The following is a 20,026-nucleotide window of genomic DNA, read 5'->3' on the forward strand; positions in this document are numbered from 1 at the left end:
TCACTGACTGACGTGACAACGACACTGCCAGTGATTGGCTAAGTGGGCTGGAGGCAGTTGTGATTATCGGGGGAGCATGAACAGGTGAGCATGCCCTTTTTTTTATGTGCTTTAATTTGTGTGCCCACCATGTTTACGAACTTGTAAGGTGCGGAACAAAATTTGGTTCATATTTGGTTTGCTCATCTCTACTCTACATATTTAATTATGTATTAATATAAGCAATTACACACACTTTGGAGTAAAAATTTATTATTAAAAAAGATACTTTGCAAGACATTCCTCAGACATACGACAGGTTTAGACTTGTAGGTAGGATGTGGGTATCAGGACACTGCAAAATGTCAACTCTGTCCAACGTCAATAAATTATAATGCCATAGGGTGCAACCAGGACCCAAGCTTGTCAGCTGCCGATGGGCTAAGCTTCAGTGTCAGGCAGTGTGAACGTTCTGGGTGTTGTCAGATATCAGCTTCCTGCACATCCATTATACAAGTCCATTATAGGACTATTTTATGTCGCTTTAAGTGTAACCAGATGAGGACTTGGTTTCATCTGAGGAAACTTGTGAAAACGGGAATCCTAAAAACATGAAATTGGGCATAAATTAGAATATATACAGCAAGAGTCAATAAATCCAGTCATGTCTATGTCAAGTGCAAGATATCTTCAAATAGTTTAAGATAGTTTATGGATGGGTGGGGGAAGCAGGACTCACAGGCTTTCTCTATGGATGGGTGGGAAGCAGGACCCACAGGCTTTCTCTATAAGTGGTGTGGGAAGCAGGACTCACATGCTTTGTCTATAAGTGGTGGGGGAAGCAGGACTCACAGGCTTTCTCTATGAGTGGTGTGGAAGCAGGACTCACAGGCTTTCTCTATGAGTGGTGGGGGGCAGGACTCACAGGCTTTCTCTATGAGTGGTGGTGGGGGAAGCAGGACTCACAGGCTTTCTCTATGAGTGGTGGGGGGCAGGACTCACAGGCTTTCTCTATGAGTGGTGGGGGGCAGGACTCACAGGCTTTCTCTATGAGTGTTGTGGGAAGCAGGACTCACAGGCTTTCTCTATGAGTGGTGGGGGAAGCAGGACTCACAGGCTTTCTCTATGAGTGTTGTGGGAAGCAGGACTCACAGGCTTTCTCTGAGTGTTGTGGGAAGCAGGACTCACAGGCTTTCTCTATGAGTGGTGGGGGAAGCAGGACTCACAGGCTTTCTCTATGAGTGGTGGGGGAAGCAGGACTCACAGGCTTTCTCTATGAGTGGTGGGGGAAGCAGGACTCACAGGCTTTCTCTATGAGTGGTGTGGGAAGCAGGACTCACAGGCTTTCTCTATGAGTGTTGTGGCAAGCAGGACTCACAGGCTTTCTCTATGAGTGGTGGGGGAAGGGCTCACAGGCTTTCTCTATGAGCGTTGTGGGAAGCAGGACTCACATGCTTTGTCTATGAGTGGTGGTGGAAGCAGGACTCACAGGCTTTCTCTATAAGTGGTCAGGAAAAACAGGACTTACAGAGCTCGGTACTTACTAAAAATACTAAAGAAGACTCCCAGTTTTAAAGCAGCAGAAAGGATGACTGAAAGGCACAGAAAACCAATCCGGGACGGTTCTAGTTCCAGGATTTGATCTAAAATAAGAACAGCAACACGTAGATATTTAGACTGTGAGCCCCTCGCAGGTATTCAACAGAACTTTTACCTTAAAAATGTGATCAATTATGAGGGAGATGTGAGGTCTTCTCCGGACACTGTACAGCAGCCTTGAGAGCCTCAAACATCAAGGTTCCCTAAGAGGTAATGGACTATTTCCCAATAAACCAAAGGCCGTCCTGACTAGTAACATAACATCGGCCCATTGTGGATCTGACAACAACCACATTAGATAATTGTGACTCACCGAACGTATTGTACAGGAGTCCTACAAAGACTGCAAACAAGATCTGGATGAGCAATAGGATGGTCTTCCACATCGTCTTACATCCGGCATCCATGTTGTTCACTAAAAAGGAGGAAGCAAATGCATAAACCTTGCTGTGAGGCCCAGCATGTTGTAGTTACTCCCCTGGCTGGGTTACAACCTTTATGGAAGCCATAACAACGGCCAGAGCAGGATGTGTAGCACAGACCTTTACTTATAACTTACCAATCTGAAGAGCATTTAGAACACGTTCAGGTAGCTGCTCTGTAGAAACACAGTAATGGAAGTTCTCAGTCATTTATTACAACAATCCATGAAATAATGATGTGTTGGCCCAGTGTAGGATCTGCAGGGGCGGAGCATAACACAGGCACTCACAGAACCTCTGTAACATTCTCCGCCCCTGCAGATCTTGCGCTAGATGTAACCAAGCATCAATTCTACCCAGAGCGTTCCCTTAAAGTGAATTGTGACTCTTTGACACACCTTGAACAAGCAAAATAATGAGCATGTATCCTACTGTGGATAACTTACCAAAGTGTTTCAGTATGTGGACCAAGAGACTGATAGGAACCAACAGAAGGAGCCAACCATAAGCGTTTCCTGATAACCAAAAGATTTCTCATATGATTGATCATAACGGGAGATTCTGCTCTTATGTAAATAACTTTACAGTATACTATATGTACTGTTTCCTTATCTATTTTATTATATCTTTTCGCTCCCAGTGAATAGGAACATAGGAACAGGTATAGGAATAGGTATTTTTAGTGTGAGGGGGCACAAATATTCTAAAAGTGTTGGTCACATTTCAAAGAGGAGACCAGGAAGTGATCAGAGTGATGGGGATTAAAACACGAGGGATGTAAGCTATTATAGTTTAATACAGCATATATATATATATATATATATATATATATATATATAAATCCAAGAATTTTGCGGCACATCCGTATAGTGAAAAAAGTTGTGGTATTTATTGGTACATCAAAAAGCAAGTGCAACGCTTTAGTCTCATCTCGAGAACTTTCTCAAGCATGCTTGAGAAAGTTCTCGAGATGAGACTGAAACGTTGCACTTGCTTTTTGATGTACCAATAAATACCACAACTTTTTTCACTATACGGATGTGCCGTAAAATTCTTGGATTTATTTAGTGGAGATTTTTATCCAATCTCCGTTGCTTGGCACTCCAGCACTGGAACTGGGAGTGCGCTGTATTGTGGACATTATATATATATATATATATATATATATATATATATATATATATATATATATATATATATATATATATATATACACACATTTCACATCTGATTTTACCAACTTTGCTTTATAGGACAACCACTTTAAGGAAAAAGAGGAGGAATATCAGTAGAGAGAAAGTAGGAAGCCAAGGAGCCTGGACAGAAAACTCTGAAGAGATGAGCCATAGCTGGGAGAAGCCAACATGATGGTCTGAGCTGCATGAAGAAGAAGTGTACGATCAGAGAAGATGCCCACCTGTAGTCACTGGACATGCCTGCACTGTAATCACTCATATGGTCAGCTGAAGCATGCAGTTAGGCTATACATGGTGTTTTTTCTGCTTTTGTAAGGAATTTTATTTCATTTAGGGGTGTCAGTTGTAATAGATATTACAAACCTAGTGTGGGTATAGCCATCTACTGTACATGTATGGTGTATTAGGTGGACAAAAAGATGGAAAATGGAATAATGAATAAAAGATGGGAAAAGATAGAGGATGATACCACACATGATACAAAGCAGAAAGTAAAGACTTTAGAGCAATGTATATAGGCGCTATGAGGTAATATCTGCTAAACATGATACATAATGTGTTATATATCACATATTTACCAATTGACATGAAGACGATACTGAAGACTTGAAATGCGATGGTGAAACAAGAGTTGACGTGACCGGCCAAATCCATGGAGTCTCCATCCAGATTGTTATACTTTCCTGGCAATAATAAAATATGTGAAAATGCTGAAACCTTTAACATATAGATTTGTTGTGATGTCATGAATACAATGGGCAGTGACATTAAAGGACTGATCCAGACCTCCGTGTGTCTGTATGAGTGGTGATAGCCGAACTTATGGCTCTGACTATTTGAGTGGTCATGACCATGGATGGCCTTAAGGCCCTATTACACCAAACGATTATCGGCCGCACTTGTAGAATTATTGGCCATACTTGTACGATTATTGGCTGTAATAAGGCCTTTAGACTGTGTGTGTATGTGTGTATGTGTTGGGTGGGGAAAGGGTGCAGAGGGTTGGGCGCCCATACTATATGCACTACCCTCCGACCTAGTGTCCTCTGCTGTTGACAAGGAGACCCAGCATCTGGTCTTATCTCCTAGTTATGGCTATATGGTCCAAGATGGGGCAGACACACCAAGAAGATGATCTCTCCCCCAGTAGGAAACCCTGATGTGTGGCGGCCTTGGAGCAGATGGCAGGAGACATCCCAGGTGCACATCGGTGTGTATCACATACAGACACCTGTCAGATGAATAAGCGCAGAGATGGCACACCAGCCCTTTTTGTTATTATGCAAATGAGGCCCAGAAGCCCAGATTTTGGGTTGGGAAGGGGGTAATAATATTAGATTCCTGTATACAAGTTACTCACCTTGTATTAGCCAACACACCAATAAGGCTATGGTGTTAACAGGAGAGTCCAGCGATAGGCAGAATGAGACAAATGTGAGGACGCCATCAGTAGAGGACGAGGTCACGTTTTTTATGGAATGCTCTGAAACAAAGCAGAGAGATGTCGAGAAGACTATACAACAGAACCATAAAACTCTCCCAGAAGCACACCTCTTGTCATGTATTATTGTAGTCATGAGGGGGTACTGTTACTGCTTATGGAGACCACCAGCGGACAAAGCTCTCTGGGAAAAGAGTATGCAAATGAGCTCTACTCCAGAAGGAAGAAAACTGTCTCTTTAACACCACATGTTGAAAGAAATCTCCTTGTAAGTCACCATCTTGTAAATCTCCTTGTAAGTCACCACCTTGTAAGTCTTAAATCTAGAAGAAGAGGGAAAGGGTAATGCATGTAGTGATGGGGGTCGATCCATGATGACAGAAGAGATGAGCAAACCTGTAAACCCAAGTTCGATTTGCATAAACTTGAACCTTGGGTTCTTAGTCTTAGCCTTGTATTTAAAGGAGAAGGCTGGCTTTTTCTAAAAGCCTTCAGGGGAGGGGGGAAATTGATTACAAGTAACAACTTACCTGTCCTTGTGCCCGCGGTGAGCATTGGCAGCAACCGCATGACCCTCGCCAGGCTCCGGGATCCCCATGTCATGACCCAGCCAATGGACTGGCCGCTCCGCCAGTAGTGACTGGGGAGGGATGCTGATTGGCTGAGTGGCCAGTCAATCAGCCAGGACAGGCATTTCCCCCACGAGTCCTGACTTCATCACAACTTGGGGGAAAATTACTTCTGGCGGGGGTCCAGTGGCCACTCCAGCCACTTACCGCGGCCACAGGGAGAGGTAAGTTCCTACTTGTAATCAATTTCCCACCTCCCCCTGAAGGCTGCCGGTTTTTTGAAAATGCTGGACTTCCCCTTTTCATGCACTTTTCATAGTAGCACCCCCTATTGTTGCATCAGAAAAGAGCTAGATTTATGCCTTGGACAACAATTGTTTAGCTGTTTCAATGAGCTGCAGCCAGTGATTGGCTCAGCAGGTTGTCACTCTCAAGGCAAGAGTGACAGCCTGCTCAGCCAATCACTGGCCATGGAGCTGTCCTATCTCAGTTAGTAATTGCCTGACTAGTCTGGAGGCCCGAGGACATGGAAGAGGACATTCACTTCGCTCATCCCTAATCCCCAACAATCGTTAGTGAATGGGTAGAAGTGAAGCCCTTCTCTCCCCCTCTCTTTCCATAAGACAGACTACATGGACTTTCTATGCAACAAACACATCTCCTGTCTCATTGTGCCAACAGAAAACAGGCATCCAATAGGGACAGGGAGGTCTGGAGGAGGATAGAGGAGACAAAGAGGGCTGGAGAAGGATAGAGGGGTCTGGGGGGGGGGGGAGACATGTGCCTGGAGGAGGATAGAGGGTTCTGGAGGAGGATAGAGGGGTCTGGAGGGGAGAGATGTGCCTGGAGGAGGATAGAGGGGTCTGGAGGGGAAAGATGTGCCTGGAGGAGGATAGAGGGGTCTGGAGGGGAGAGATGTGCCTGGAGGAGGATAGAGGGGTCTGGAGGGGAGAGATGTGCCTGGAGGAGGATAGAGGGGTCTGGGGGGGAGAGATGTGCCTGGAGAAGGATAGAGGGGTCTGGAGAGGAGAGATGTGCCTGGAGGAGGATAGAGGGGTCTGGAGAAGGATAGAGGGGTCTGGAGAGGAGAGATGTGCCTGGAGGAGGATAGAGGGGTCTGGAGGGGAGAGATGTGCCTGGAGGAGGATAGAGGGGTCTGGAGGGGAGAGATGTGCCTGGAGGAGGATAGAGGGGTCTGGAGGGGAGAGATGTGCCTGGAGGAGGATAGAGGGGTCTGGAGGGGAGAGATGTGCCTGGAGGAGGATAGAGGGGTCTGGAGGGGAGAGATGTGCCTGGAGGAGGATAGAGGGGTCTGGAGGGGAGAGATGTGCCTGGAGGAGGATAGAGGGGTCTGGAGGGGAGAGATGTGCCTGGAGGAGGATAGAGGGGTCTGGAGGGGAGAGATGTGCCTGGAGGAAGATAGAGGGGTCTGGAGGGGAGAGATGTGCCTGGAGGAGGATAGAGGGGTCTGGAGGAGGATACAGGGGTCTGGAGGGGAGAGATGTGCCTGGAGGAGGATAGAGGGGTCTGGAGGAGGATAGAGGGGTCTGGAGGGGAGAGATGTGCCTGGAGGAGGATAGAGGGGTCTGGAGGGGAGAGATGTGCCTGGAGGAGGATAGAGGGGTCTGGAGGGGAGAGATGTGCCTGGAGGAGGATAGAGGGGTCTGGAGGAGGATACAGGGGTCTGGAGGGGAGAGATGTGCCTGGAGGAGGATAGAGGGGTCTGGAGGGGAGAGATGTGCCTGGAGGAGGATAGAGGGGTCTGGGGGGGAGAGATGTACCTGGAGGAGGATGGAGGGCTCTGGAGGAGTATTGAAGGGTCTGCAGGGGACAGAGAGGCCTGGAGGAGGATAGATGGGTGTGCATGGGGAAGAGGGAGGAGAATACACCAGCGGACATTTGCCACCAAAAAGTAGTAATTATTGGATTTTTTTTTTTTTTTAAGTTTAAAAGTACTTGACTACACTGCTAGATGATGCACCAGGGCTATTAATTCTCGTAATTCTGCCTGCCTCACTTTTTTAATGTAATGTCTCCTGCCCAGTGGCGTAGCTATAGGGGTCGCCGGGGTCGCCATGGCGACCGGGCCCCTACGCTAGGGGGGCCCGCACGGCCCCCCTTGCCACTTGTTTTTGAGCATCCAGAGAAGCTGCGGCCGCGCAGCTTCTCGGGATGCACAGATCGCTTTGATGTTCCACCCGCACAGTGAGCACAGTGAGCGGGCGGAACATTAAAGCGATCAGAATACAGGAGCAGGACCTGTCAGCGTCCTCCTCCTGTATTCTCTCCCATAGGCTGCCGGCACTTCATACCAGCAGCCTATGGGAGGCCGGGACGTGACCTCTCCGGCAGGCGTGATCATGTGACGTCATCACGCCTGCCGGAAGTCCCGTCCCTGCGGCTCGCAAGATGGAGCCCGAAGAGGAGGAGGAGAGCTGCTGCCTGCAGCTACACAGCGCGGATTAGGTGAGTAGGATGTTTGTTTTTTTAGTGGCACCTCTGGGGGCATTATTATTGTATGGGGGCACCTCTGGGGGCATTATTAGTTCTTGGGGGCACCTCTGGGGGCATTATTATTGTATGGGGGCACCTCTGTGGGCATTATTAGTATATGGGGGCACCTCTGGGGGCATTATTAGTGTATGGGCGCACCTCTGGGGGCATTATTAGTATCTGGGGGCACCTCTGGGGGCATTATTATTGTATGGGGGCACCTCTGGGGGCATTATTAGCTCATGTGGGCACCTCTGGGGGCATTATTAGTATATGGGGGCACCTCTGGGGGCATTATTAGTATATGGGGGCACCTCTGGGGGCATTATTATTGTATGGGGGCACCTCTGGGGGCATTATTAGTTCATGGGGGCAACTCTGTGGGCGTTATTAGTTCATGGGGGCACCTCTGGGGGCATTATTAGTATATGGGGGCACCTCTGGGGGCATTATTAGCTCATGGGGGCACCTCTGGGGGCATTATTAGCTCATGGGGGAACCTCTGGGGGCATTATTAGTTGATGGGGGCAACTCTGGGGGCATTATTAGCTCATGGGGGCACCTCTGGGGGCATTATTAGTTCATGGGGGCACCTCTGGAGGCATTATTAGTTCATGGGGGCACCTCTGGGGGCATTATTAGTTCATGGGGGCACCTCTGGGGGCATTATTAGTTCATGGGGGCACCTCTGGGGGCACTATTAGCTCATGGGGGCACCTCTGGGGGGCGTTATTAGTTCATAGGGGGCAACTCTGGGGGCATTATTAATTCATGGGGGCACCTCTGGAGGCATTATTAGTTCATGGGGGCATTATTAGTTCATGGGGGCACCTCTGGGGGCATTTTTAGCTCAAGGGGGTAACCTCTGGGGGCATTATTAGCTCATGGGGGCACCTCTGGGGCCATTATTTGTTCATGGGGGCACCTCTGGGGACATTATTAGTCCATGGGGGCACCTCTGGGGGCATTATTAGTCCATGGGGGCACCTCTGGGGGCATTATTAGCTCATGGGGGCACAGCAGGGGATCCTACATACAGGGGGCATCCCACATTCCTACTCGCTTCACTGCACATTACACCACACAGCGCAGTTACTATGGGAGCCTACAGGAGGGAGAAAGGAAAGGAAGCTGCTAGAAATGTGCGGAGCCTAAATTGTTTGTCTCGCAGGTTCTAAGGGGATGAAACGTATCTGGAAGGACTCATCATGGAGGTCTGGGCCGGATGGAGAGGAAAAGGGAAAGTGACGCCTCAGATCAAAGAAGACATCACCGGTGAGTCACTGTATGACGGTTTTCTTATTTTGTAGAACATCATTTAGTAGGGGCGCCCCGAGGTGGAAAAGGTTGGGAAGCACTGCGCTAATCTGTCCCGCTGCGCCCGCTGGCACATGCTGTCATCTGATTGGGCCTCTTACCTAATCAGATGACAGCAAGTACCAGCGCCCCCTCCTCCAGACATCTGCCTTGGCGGCCCAAGCTATGTCCTATGGCCGTATCTTTACCGCGCTGAGCTCCAGCTTGTGCTGCATCTACATTATCTGTACTCAGAGATATCACTGTGTTATCTGTGGTGTTCCATAGGACTGCAGGGGACATCTACTACATTATCTGTACTCAGAGATATCACTGTGTTATCTGTGGTGTTACATAGGACTGCAGGGGACATCTACATTATCTGTACTCAGAGATATCACTGTGTTATCTGTGGTGTTACATAGGACTGCAGGGGACATCTACTACATGATCTGTACTCAGAGATACCACTGTGTTATCTGTGGTGTTCCATAGGACTGCAGGGGACATCTACTACATTATCTGTACTCAGAGATATCACTGCGTTATCTGTGGTGTTACATAGGACTGCAGGTGACATCTACTACATGATCTGTACTCAGAGATACCACTGTGTTATCTGTGGTGTTCCATAGGACTGCAGGGGACATCTACTACATTATCTGTACTCAGAGATATCACTGCGTTATCTGTGGTGTTACATAGGACTGCAGGTGACTATTACATCATCTGTACTCAGAGGGATATCACTGTTATCTGTGGTGTTACATAGGACTGCAGGTGATATCAGGTGACTTCTCCAGGTTGCAGAAGTTCAAACTTCATCATGCCCTGCTGACAGTTTATAATGGGAGTTGTAGTTTTCCAGCATGTGGCTCTTCAGGTTGCAGCACTACAACCCCCATCGTTTCCAACTGGCAGTTCATGATGAGAGTTGTAGTTTTTCAGCTGTAGAGTCAAAGATTGGAATACAATGATTAGACAATGACACAGTACAGTCCATTAATTATAGGGGGCAGTAGTGCAGTACATGAGGTGGAGGCAGTGACAGGGCATTAGAACATGGTGGCACATTAGAGTAATTGGATATAACGTTAGATAGGACTTTGCCTGATCGGGGGGGGAGATGGGGGGGCCCCAAGCTAAAATTTTGCACCAGGGCCCATCAGCCTTTAGCTACGCCCCTGCTCCTGCCCCTCCGCTCAGAAAATTGACATGTCACACGAGACATCACAATGAGACAGTGAGGCAGGCGGGATTACGAGCGGAGTCCGCGGCGCGGGTTCCATTCATAATTCCGTCTATTTTGCTCAGTGTGAATAGGCCCTAAGTCATAATTTATTGAATGAAATCTCAGATTTGTCCATGCCTAGGAGTCCAGTGAGCGGTCCTATCATTGAGTGACACAAGACTCCTTAGGATAAAAATATAAGTTACAAGTTATCCTAAATCTTCCCCCCTCATAGATATCTATCAATCGGCTCGGCTCTTCCTGCTCTATAACCTGATACCGAGAGATCAGAGAGCATTTCATGGTGCAGGTTCCCTTTAAGATAACCAATAGTTGGCACTAAGGATTAGTTTTAGTAAATTTGGCCCAGTTTTTCCTAGTGTACACGTGACAATATAAATAGGGTCAGTGTCAGGCACCTTCAGTTCACCCCCTTATGTAGTTGGTCACATATTGTTCCTCCTCTACAGTACCACTAGTGTATCCATCATGGTGACCACATAATCGTTGTCACTAAGCGCATTAGATAGACAATAGTAAGAGCACGAGACCCCAAAATAATCATGTGCAGTAACTGTAGGATTGACCCCGAGAATTAATCCCATAGGTCGGACCCGGTCCGTCACTGCCCTCCCATCGTACTCATAGTTCCTGCTCTTATCCCCAACGACTGAGCTGGATACGAAGATTGTGAGCAATGACCAGGTATTACTGACCGCCCTGTAACACATACTGACCTGCTTGTGTTTCCGCCTCTTCTTCTGTGTTTGGAGGAGATGAAAAAAAGAAATAAAAAACAAGCGTTGAAACAAGCAAATGAAACATAAATCTAGGCACAATGTGTACCATTTAGTTCAACTCCCCCTCCAGGCCTGGTAAGTATTCAAGGGTTAGGCCCCGTTCCCACTGAGGAAAGGTAGCGGAATTCCGCGACGGAATTGTCCGCCGCGGAATGCCGTTAGCCTCCCGCTCATAATGGGAGTCTATGGGAGGCGCGCGCTCCTGCTCTGTACGCGCTGAAGAATGAACATGTTCATTCTTCAGCGCGGACAGGGCAGGAGCGCGCGCCTCCCATAGACTCCCATTATGAGCGGGAGGCTAACGGCATTCCGCGGCGGACAATTCCGTTGCGGAATTCCGCTACCTTTCCTCAGTGGGAACGGGGCCTTAAAGGGGCACGCCAGCAAAATCTTTGTTTATTTCATATCAACTGGTGTCAGAAGTAATTTTCACATCTATATAACTAATCTGTTTCCAGTTTTTCAGTACTTATCAGCTGCCGGAAGTGGTGTGGAAACAGTCTGACACAGTGCTCTCTGCTGCCACCTCTGTCCATGTCAGGAACTGTCCAGAGCAGGAGAGCTTTTACTATGGGGATTTGCTGCTGCTCTGGACAGTTCCTGGCATGGACAGAGGTGGCAGCAGGGAGCACTATGTCAGACTAGAAAGAATACACCACTTCCTGCAGGACATACAGCAGCTGATAAGTACTAGCAGATTAGATATTTTTAAATAGAAGTAAATTACAAATCTATATAACTTTCAGACACCGGTAGATTAGAAAGGAGGGGAAAAATAGCTGAAGTCCCCCTTTAAGTAAATTGTATCTATTCACTATTATGTGTGGACTTATATTTGCACATCTTACAGTCTTCTATAAAACTCTTCCTCTCCTCCTTTCTCAGTCTCTGATGGGATTTTCCTGGTGACCGTCTTGCCCTTGAACCCTATAATATCTGCTGTTCATTTCTATGGATTTATATGCGGATTTTATACTACAGTATAATTATATACTGTATATACTATATGTATAATAGGAATGGCCGTACCCTTACTGTTTAGCACCACGGCCCACCTGCCTTTACACCCCAGCTTTCTCAGTTACCTTCAGTCTCGGCAGACAGTATCGGGCAGGCTGGGCTTAGATACAGAATGTATCACACAGGCCAGGCTTAGATACAGTGCCTGAGCAGAGTGAATCACACAGGCCAGGCTTAGATACAGTGCCTGAGCAGAGTGTATCACACAGGCTTACATATAGCGGCCCCCTGTCTCTAGGATGTTTGGGGTGCTCACCATTGATGTTGATCAGGTAATGTAGGATCTGTGACCTTAGTTGGTTGTTGATGCTCCTTTGCAAGGTGACATTGAATGTGATCCCGTCCCCCTCGGTCAGCCTGTCCAGGGTGATGGTGCCGTTCTCCTTATTATATGACAGGCGGCCATTGTATCCATTCAGCCCCTGTATTCCGTCATCATAGGAGCCGATCCGACTGCTGCTGGAACTGAGGTCGAATCTATAGGAAGCCTGGGACCGGTAGGCCTCACCTATAGGAAGGTGCAGGGGGAGGCCCAGGTGTCCAGTTATATTTATGGGGTCCTCGGCTATAACAAGACCTGAGGGAGCGAGAAGAACACAAAAAGACATGAGATATATTAATATAATATCTAAGCCTATATCTATATGATACGGTCTTCTTAGCCATGTATCTAAGCCTATAATATGTGATACTGCCTGCTAAGGTGTGTATCTAAGTCTATCCTGTGTGATACAGTCTTCTGAGCCATGAATCTAATGCTGCGTTTACACGTAACGATTATTGTGCGAATTTGTGCGATAACGATCGAATTCGAACGATAATCGTACGTGTAAACGCCCGAACGATCAAACGACGAACGAGAAATCGTTCATTCTGATCTTACAACATGTTCTCAAATCGTCGCTCGCAAAACATTAGCATATAGTTCTGTGTAAACAGTCGTTCGCCGATTTAACCAATGTGTGAGATAGGCTTAAGCGATCGCAAATGATCGCAAAACAAATTTCCGTCTAAACGCTGATCGTTATGAAAAAAATAAAACGTTACTCCGACATCGTTAATCGTACGATCGGGCCAATTATCGTTTCGTGTAAACGCAGCATTAGCCTATGCTGTGTGATACTGCCTCCTGAGCCATGTATCTAAGCCTAACCTGTTTGATACTGGCTGCTGAGCCATGTATGTATCTAAGCCTGTAATGTGTGATTATGCCTGCTTAGCCATTTATCTAAGCCTAACCAGTTTGATACTGTCTGCTGAGCCATGTATCTAAGCCTGTAATGTGTTAGGGTGGGTTCACACTACGGAATTCTCGCGGATAAACTCCGCAGAATTCCGTCGTGTGTCCGCGCACACGGCCGCGCGCCTTTCCGCCGGCTCCATAGACACCATTCTATGGGCCGGCGTATTCCACTATCCGCCGAAAGAAGTGACATGGAGCCGGCGGAAAGACGTGCGGCCGTGCACGCGGACACAAGACGGAATTCCGCGGAGTTTATCTGCGAGAATTCCGTAGTGTGAACCCACCCTTATACTGCCTGCTTAGCTATGTATCTAAGCCTATCCTGTGTGATACTGCCTGCTGAGCCATGTATCTAAGCTTGTCATGTTTGATACTGCCTGCTGAACCTTGTATCTAAGCTTATCATGTGTGATACTGTATCTAAGCTGCCTGGCACTTATCCCTATAGATGCGGTTCCTGACCACCAATACCCCAGTCCTCCCAGCAGCAGTGTTACCTGTGGATTATTATTTAGCAGTCATGCACCTGGTTATAGTCTGCCCTGTTGGCCTCTATGGGGTTGTACATTATATCCTGGGCTGTCTCTCACTTTCTAGCAGGGTTACAGGAAGTTTGGTCAGCACATTCTTGATGCTATATCTGGCTCTGGGAGGGTCCTGAGGAGCGCTGCGTCCTCTCTCACATACTATTCTACCGCTGCTACAGAAAGAGGGATCCCACCCTGGACTGCTTGTTTCTTTGACATTTTTGACAGTTTTTTTCCCCCTCACAATGTTTCATGTCAGTAGCTATGGATTTTCTGGTTGCTATGGATTCTCTGGTTGCTTTCCTCTATGGTTGCTATGGATTCTCTGGTCGCTATAGAGTTTCTGGTCCCTATGGATTCTCTGGTCGCTATGGATTCTCTGGTCACTATGGATTCTCTGGTCACTATGGATTCTATGGTTGCTATGGATTCTATGGTTGCTATGGATTCTCTGGTCACTATGGATTCTCTGGTCGCTATGGATTCTCTGGTCACTATGGATTCTCTGGTCGCTATGGATTCTCTGGTCACTATAGAGTTTCTGGTCACTATGGATTCTATGGTCGCTATGGATTTACTGTTCTCCTGGGAGTACGGAGACTCTGTGTTATACGTGTGTAGACATAGCGCACTTCTTCTTTCTTAGCCGCACACTCAGGATTTCTCGACTACACGATGTTTCTACCTATAATGCCTCCTTCCTGGTAGCTGTAAAGCAGAGATAGGGAACCTTCGGCCCTCCAGCTTTTGCGAAACTACAATTCCCATCGTGCCTGGACAGCCAAAACTAAAGCAAAACTTTTATTTGTCCAGGCATGATGGGAATTGTAGTTTCACAACAGCTGGAGGGCCGAAGGTTCCCCGTCCCTGCTTTACAGAATCTCAGCAAAAAAAAACAGCAAAGGGCGATACTTCCTTCCTTTCTTGGATAAAGAAGGATATGAAGAAAGGAGGCCGAAGCCTGATGAAGATGGCGGCAAGGTCATTGAAACACATTGGGGGAGATTTATCAAACATGGTGTCAAGTGAAACTGGCTCAGTTGCCCCTAGCAACCAATCAGATTCCACCTTTCATTCCTCACAGACTCTTTGGAAAATGAAAGATGGAATCTGATTGGTTGCTAGGGGCCACTGAGCCAGTTTCACTTGACACCATGTTTGATAAATCTCCCCCATTGCCTTTGTGTAATTTAGAACTCACCCCCTGTGAAATATGGGGGGGGGGGTCATTCTCTTTTGATTTCTAGGGGGGGATAGATGGTCCCCCTCACTCCTGGGGAATAGTGCTGGTGATATCCACTGTTCTTCATATCCATTGTTCACTGGGTCTCCTTGGGATATCACCATCCCTATAAGTAGTGTTGTGCCTATGATGTACGACCACTATAGGTAAGTACGCATGTCAGTAGGATTTGCCCTGAATCTTTCACCTTTAGTGTTGGGCAGACTTACCAAACTGTTCTCCGAACCCGAATGAGAAGCCGGAGAAGTTGGATGTCCTCTTAGTGAAACCTGGAAAACATGGCTACAGCCTATGTAACTTTGTCCATGTTATCCTGGCAGCCCTAGGGCGACATCCAACTTCCCCAGCCGCCAAGAGTCAGATGTCCAGCGGAGAACATGGCTGAACCCCAACAGTTACTGAGTGACAGAGTTACTGAGCACATCCAGAGTGTTCTCTTTTCTTCTATATCTTATCGCTTCCTTTGTATGAAGGCAGCTAATAAATCTGACTGTATATAAGGAAATACATACGGTTCTGCTTGTACAGTCATTTCCCAGATGATGGGCTGATCAGCTCTTATTACGCTGTCAGCTTGTCATGTAATGAGTTCTAAACATACAGATATAGCAGAGCTGAGTTTGTCGTTCGTCTGTACTTTACCATGTATATATATACAACACGCATGTAGGTCAGGATCACTCTATGACTTTGTATATTGCTATTCTACCTATGTGGTCACGGCTGCGTTCTACATGTATACATACAGCTCAGTGTATTGCTGCGCCCTGCAGCTTAATAACTATCACTCTTACAACAGTATATAGGCTACAAAGTCTATATACCATAGTAACAGAGGGAATAGGGGGAGCACTTACCGATCCCCGTCAGGAGCAGCACTGGCAGCAGCAGCATCTCCTCAGCATACATGTGTTTGATGTGCCGGGCCAGTAGATGGCACAATACCGGTATGACAGGAGGGGAGGGGATTAGACCAGCCTCCATGTGGGTGAGTGGTCTGAGGTGGGTGACATCATATTGTGTTGTCACTAGGGCCGTACTTCCCACTGGGGGGTCAGGGGTGTGTGGCATCACATTGTGTACTTCCCACTAGGCACACATGGTGCGGTGACTAAGGCAGCAGCACCACCTTGCAGGGGGAAGGAAACAACTTTTTTTAATTGTTTTTATTTTTTTGAGTCTCCCACCTACTGTTCAGTACTGGGCAGTAAATCTGGTGTCTTTCTGGTGGTATTGGTCCGGTCTGCAGACCGCTGTAATAGCAGCAATAGGGAGAAGCGTTAGGAGGAGGAGGGATGATGATGATGATGATGATAATGAGTAATAATAATATTGTAGTATTTTATTAGTAATAGATGATGATGATGAGTAATAATAATATTGTAGTATTTTATTAGTAATAGATGATGATGATGAGTAATAATAATATTGTAGTATTTTATTAGTAATAGATGATGATGATGATTATTAGTAGTAGTTGTTGTAGTAGTAGTAGTAATAATATTGTAGTATTTTATTAGTAATAGATGATGATGATGATGATGATGATGAGTAGTAATAATAATATTGTAGTATTTTATTAGTAATAGATGATGATGATGATGAGTAGTAATAATAATATTGTAGTATTTTAACAGCATTATTTCCAGTAACTTTGGCTATTATTAATGGTATTAGTAGGGGGAGACATAATAGCAGGAGACAGTAATGTGGTCTTATAACAATGTATATTAGACGCAGTAATAATTCTTATTTTGATAGAATAGTATGACCACAGGTAATATCAGTAGTAGAAATATTACTACTAGCAGTAAGACTATGGTCACACATGGTAAAATAAAGGATAAATATGGACGTATTTTCAATATAATAACCCACTCCATTGAAGTTAAAGGGGTTGTCCAGCGAAAATCTTTTTCTTTCGAATCAACTGCTGTCAGAAAGTTATATAGATTTGTATTTTACTTCTATTAAAAAAATCTCAAGTCTTCCCATACTTATTAGCTTCTGTATGTCCTGCAGGAAGTGTTGTTTTATTTTCAGTCAGAAATACTGCTCTCTGCTGACATCTCTGGCCGAGACAGGAACTGTCCAAAGCAGGAGAGGAATCCCTAGACAGTTCTGGACAGTTCCTTTCTCGGCCAGAGATGTCAGCAGAGAGCAGTGTGTCTGACTGAGAATAAAACAACATTTCCTGCATGACATACACTAGCTGATACTTATGGGAAGACTTGAGATTTTTTTAATAGTCCCGCCCCCAGTGCACCAAAACACCTCATTACAATAAGAAATAGACGGATAATATCATGAAAAAAAAAATGCTGAGGGGGAAAGTAAGTAAATTACCCTTATCCCCATTTCCCTGCGCCCTATAGGAAGATGGCAGCAGGTTATATACAGATATATACAGAGGGGTCAGACTGATATACAGATATATACAGATTTATACAGAGGGGTCAGACTAATATACAGATATATACAGAGGAGTCAGACTGATATACAGATATATACAGAGGAGTCAGACTGATGTCATTATCGTATGGGCACCGCTACATTGATGAAGCCATTATCGTATGGGCACCGCTACACTGATGAAGCCATTATCGTATGGGCACCGCTACATTGATGATGTCATTATCGTATGGGCACCGCTACATTGATGATGTCACTATAATTTGAGCACCACTACATTAATGATGTTATTATCTGGATGAAGTTGCATAGAGCAATGCAATGCGTTGGGCCAATTCTCCATCTCTGTCCGATTCTATTACTCAGTGGTGCAGGTTATATATACTTAATACCTAATTTAGCACCTGGTTTAGTGTGTTTCTTTACAGGTTGGGTTGCAGCCAGGAGTCACATTTGTATTGTTACCTGTTACTCTCTGCATCAACCTGTGTTCCCACTCATCAACCTCTTTTTTCTCCCCTATCCGGGATGTAGTTCGCTGGGCTCAGCTGCTGGGACAGGGATATTAGCAGTTTGTTTTTGGTTTTAATTGTTTTTAAAATGTTTTTTTCTGTGCTATAATAAAAATGTATATTTTTTTATTACAAGGTGTGCTGGTTTCCAGTGCTTTCTTTTTATTTTAGTGTATTGATTTTTTTTTTTTTTTTGCAGTTATTATCATATGGGCACTGCTACATGGATGATGTCATTATCGTATGGGCACCACTATATTGCTGATGTCATAATCGTCTGGGGACCCAATGTGGTTCAGTATGGCTGCTACATAGATGATGTCATTATCGTATGGGCACCGCTATATTGCTGATGTCATTATCATATGGGCACCCAATTTGGTCCTCTATGGCCACTACATGGATGATGTCATTATCGTATGGGCACCCAGTGTGGTCCTGTCCATCTGCCACATTGATGATGATGATGATGATGTTATTATTGTGTGGACGATCCGGGTGAGCTCTGTCCATGAGTCGTATCCCGATTCTACCTGACTTCAGGCCACAGTGAAATGGGACGTTTTATTGGATGGGACGTTTTATTAGAGCTTTGGGCCGGGAACCAGCAGGCAAAACCAGGAGTCAAACAAACACTGATTAACATTATAATGGAAAGATCAGCGGTTTCTCTGTGTTCTGGAGCCGTTCATGGTTGTGGCCAAAAATACTGGTCAAATATTATGTGTGATAATAATAACTAACAGCACTATACCGTATCTAGCGTCTGCACAGGATAGGGTATAACTACAGGGGCTCCGCTGATCACGAGAACGAGGACTACGAAATCCCCGCAGAATAGAGCTCCGGGCCTCACATCCATCCATTCTTTTCAGTCTGGGGAGCAGAAGAGGTTTTCTATGGGGATTTGCTGCTGCTCTGGATAGTTCCTGACATGGACAGAGGTGGCAGCAGAGAGCACAGTGTAAGACTGGAGAGAATACACCACTTCCTGCAGGACATACAGCAGCTGATAAGTATTAGAAGGCTGGAGATGTTTTAATAGAAGTAAAATACAAATCTCTGTCACTTTCTGGCACCAGTTAATTTGGAAAAAAAAAAAAAAAACTATTTTGGTGAACTACCCCATGAAGTCTGCACATACCGGAGCTCTAGTGGGTTCAGCCTATAATACCATCACCAGCTGCACATCCTGACACATAGAGAGTGAAGAGTGCGTCGCCCTATACTGTCCCCACAGGCAATAGACCACAAGTGTCTACTGGGAACAATGTCCCTGGGGACAGAAAGACAAACTTCACTGATACTATTCTCAGAATCGAGATTATTTTGAACAAGAATAAGGACCTATGTGAATTCTTAGAAAGTACAGAAACCATGACTTGCATCTCCCTGGTGGGTTATGTAGATGTTATTAGACCATAAACACGTCCCGAGTGTCACATCTGTTACCGTAACACTTGGGGGTTGTAGCTCCGGCACAGGGACACAGTCAGCAGAGGTTTCTTTGGGTTCTCCAGTGTATGGAGGACATTAGCCTGGAGGACAGTGACCATCCACCCGTGTCCAACACCCGATGGCCATCTATCCATACATCAGTGTGCTGGGAATCTCCTTAGTTCAGTAGTAGGTTTATAGGATTGACTAATGCTGACCGACATCTGACATTACAGTCCCTGGCTCCTCAGGATGAGATACGTCCAACCTCATGGAGATCTCCAACAACAAAGCTCAGGAAGGTGTTTGGGTGAGACGACCCCGGGCCGAGGCCTCATATATAGGATGGGAAACATGTGGGGCAGCTAATCAGGGCAGCCATCAGGAATTTCAGGGCCCCATACAGCTGAAGTGTCTGGGCCCCCCATTAACAAAACAATCTGAAACGTATCTTTGACTGACGTCTCCGGAGCGGTGTGCAGAGGCAGATGCCACTGGAAGATTGCTTTTTTTCGGATATGTCTCACACCAGCCAATTTCCATGCACAAGCCCTATTATATAAGCACGGATATGCACATATTAGAGCTGCCAGTTTCCAGTTACCT

At 46.1% G+C, this 20,026-nt stretch overlaps 1 protein-coding gene across 2 annotated transcripts; it reads right to left on the reverse strand.

Moving 5' to 3' along the window:
- Positions 1–273: 273 nt before the first annotated feature.
- On the reverse strand, positions 274–16,065 carry LOC138796667 (uncharacterized). 2 transcript variants are annotated; one of them, XM_069976293.1, is made up of 10 exons: positions 15,917–16,065; positions 12,303–12,623; positions 10,964–10,987; positions 4,557–4,679; positions 3,775–3,879; positions 2,447–2,515; positions 2,138–2,176; positions 1,892–1,993; positions 1,524–1,622; positions 274–582 (listed from the first exon to the last, which is right to left on the reverse strand). In XM_069976293.1, exons 1-10 carry the CDS (start codon positions 16,041–16,043, stop codon positions 524–526), a joined length of 1,068 nt encoding a protein of 355 aa, XP_069832394.1. In that variant the 5' UTR covers positions 16,044–16,065; the 3' UTR covers positions 274–523. The 2 variants fall into 2 exon arrangements, with proteins under 2 accessions (XP_069832394.1, XP_069832395.1); XM_069976294.1 differs by lacking the exon at positions 10,964–10,987.
- Positions 16,066–20,026: the final 3,961 nt, after the last annotated feature.

Source organism: Dendropsophus ebraccatus, chromosome 7, assembly GCF_027789765.1.
Source record: "Dendropsophus ebraccatus isolate aDenEbr1 chromosome 7, aDenEbr1.pat, whole genome shotgun sequence".
NCBI classification, from domain to species: domain Eukaryota; kingdom Metazoa; phylum Chordata; class Amphibia; order Anura; family Hylidae; genus Dendropsophus; species Dendropsophus ebraccatus.

What these genes read in the sequence shown, in the direction of transcription:
- LOC138796667 (XM_069976293.1), bottom strand. Translation starts at nt 16,043, where the DNA reads ATGGAGGCTGGTCTAATCCCCTCCCCTCCTGTCATACCGGTATTGTGC. An exon ending in AGAGGCGGAAACACAAGCAG is followed by an intron (nt 4,680 to 10,963) that starts GTCAGTATGTGT and finishes GCTTTGTTTCAG; the next exon opens with AGCATTCCATAAAAAACGTG. An exon ending in ACTCCTGTACAATACGTTCG is followed by an intron (nt 1,623 to 1,891) that starts GTGAGTCACAAT and finishes TTCTTATTTTAG; the next exon opens with ATCAAATCCTGGAACTAGAA.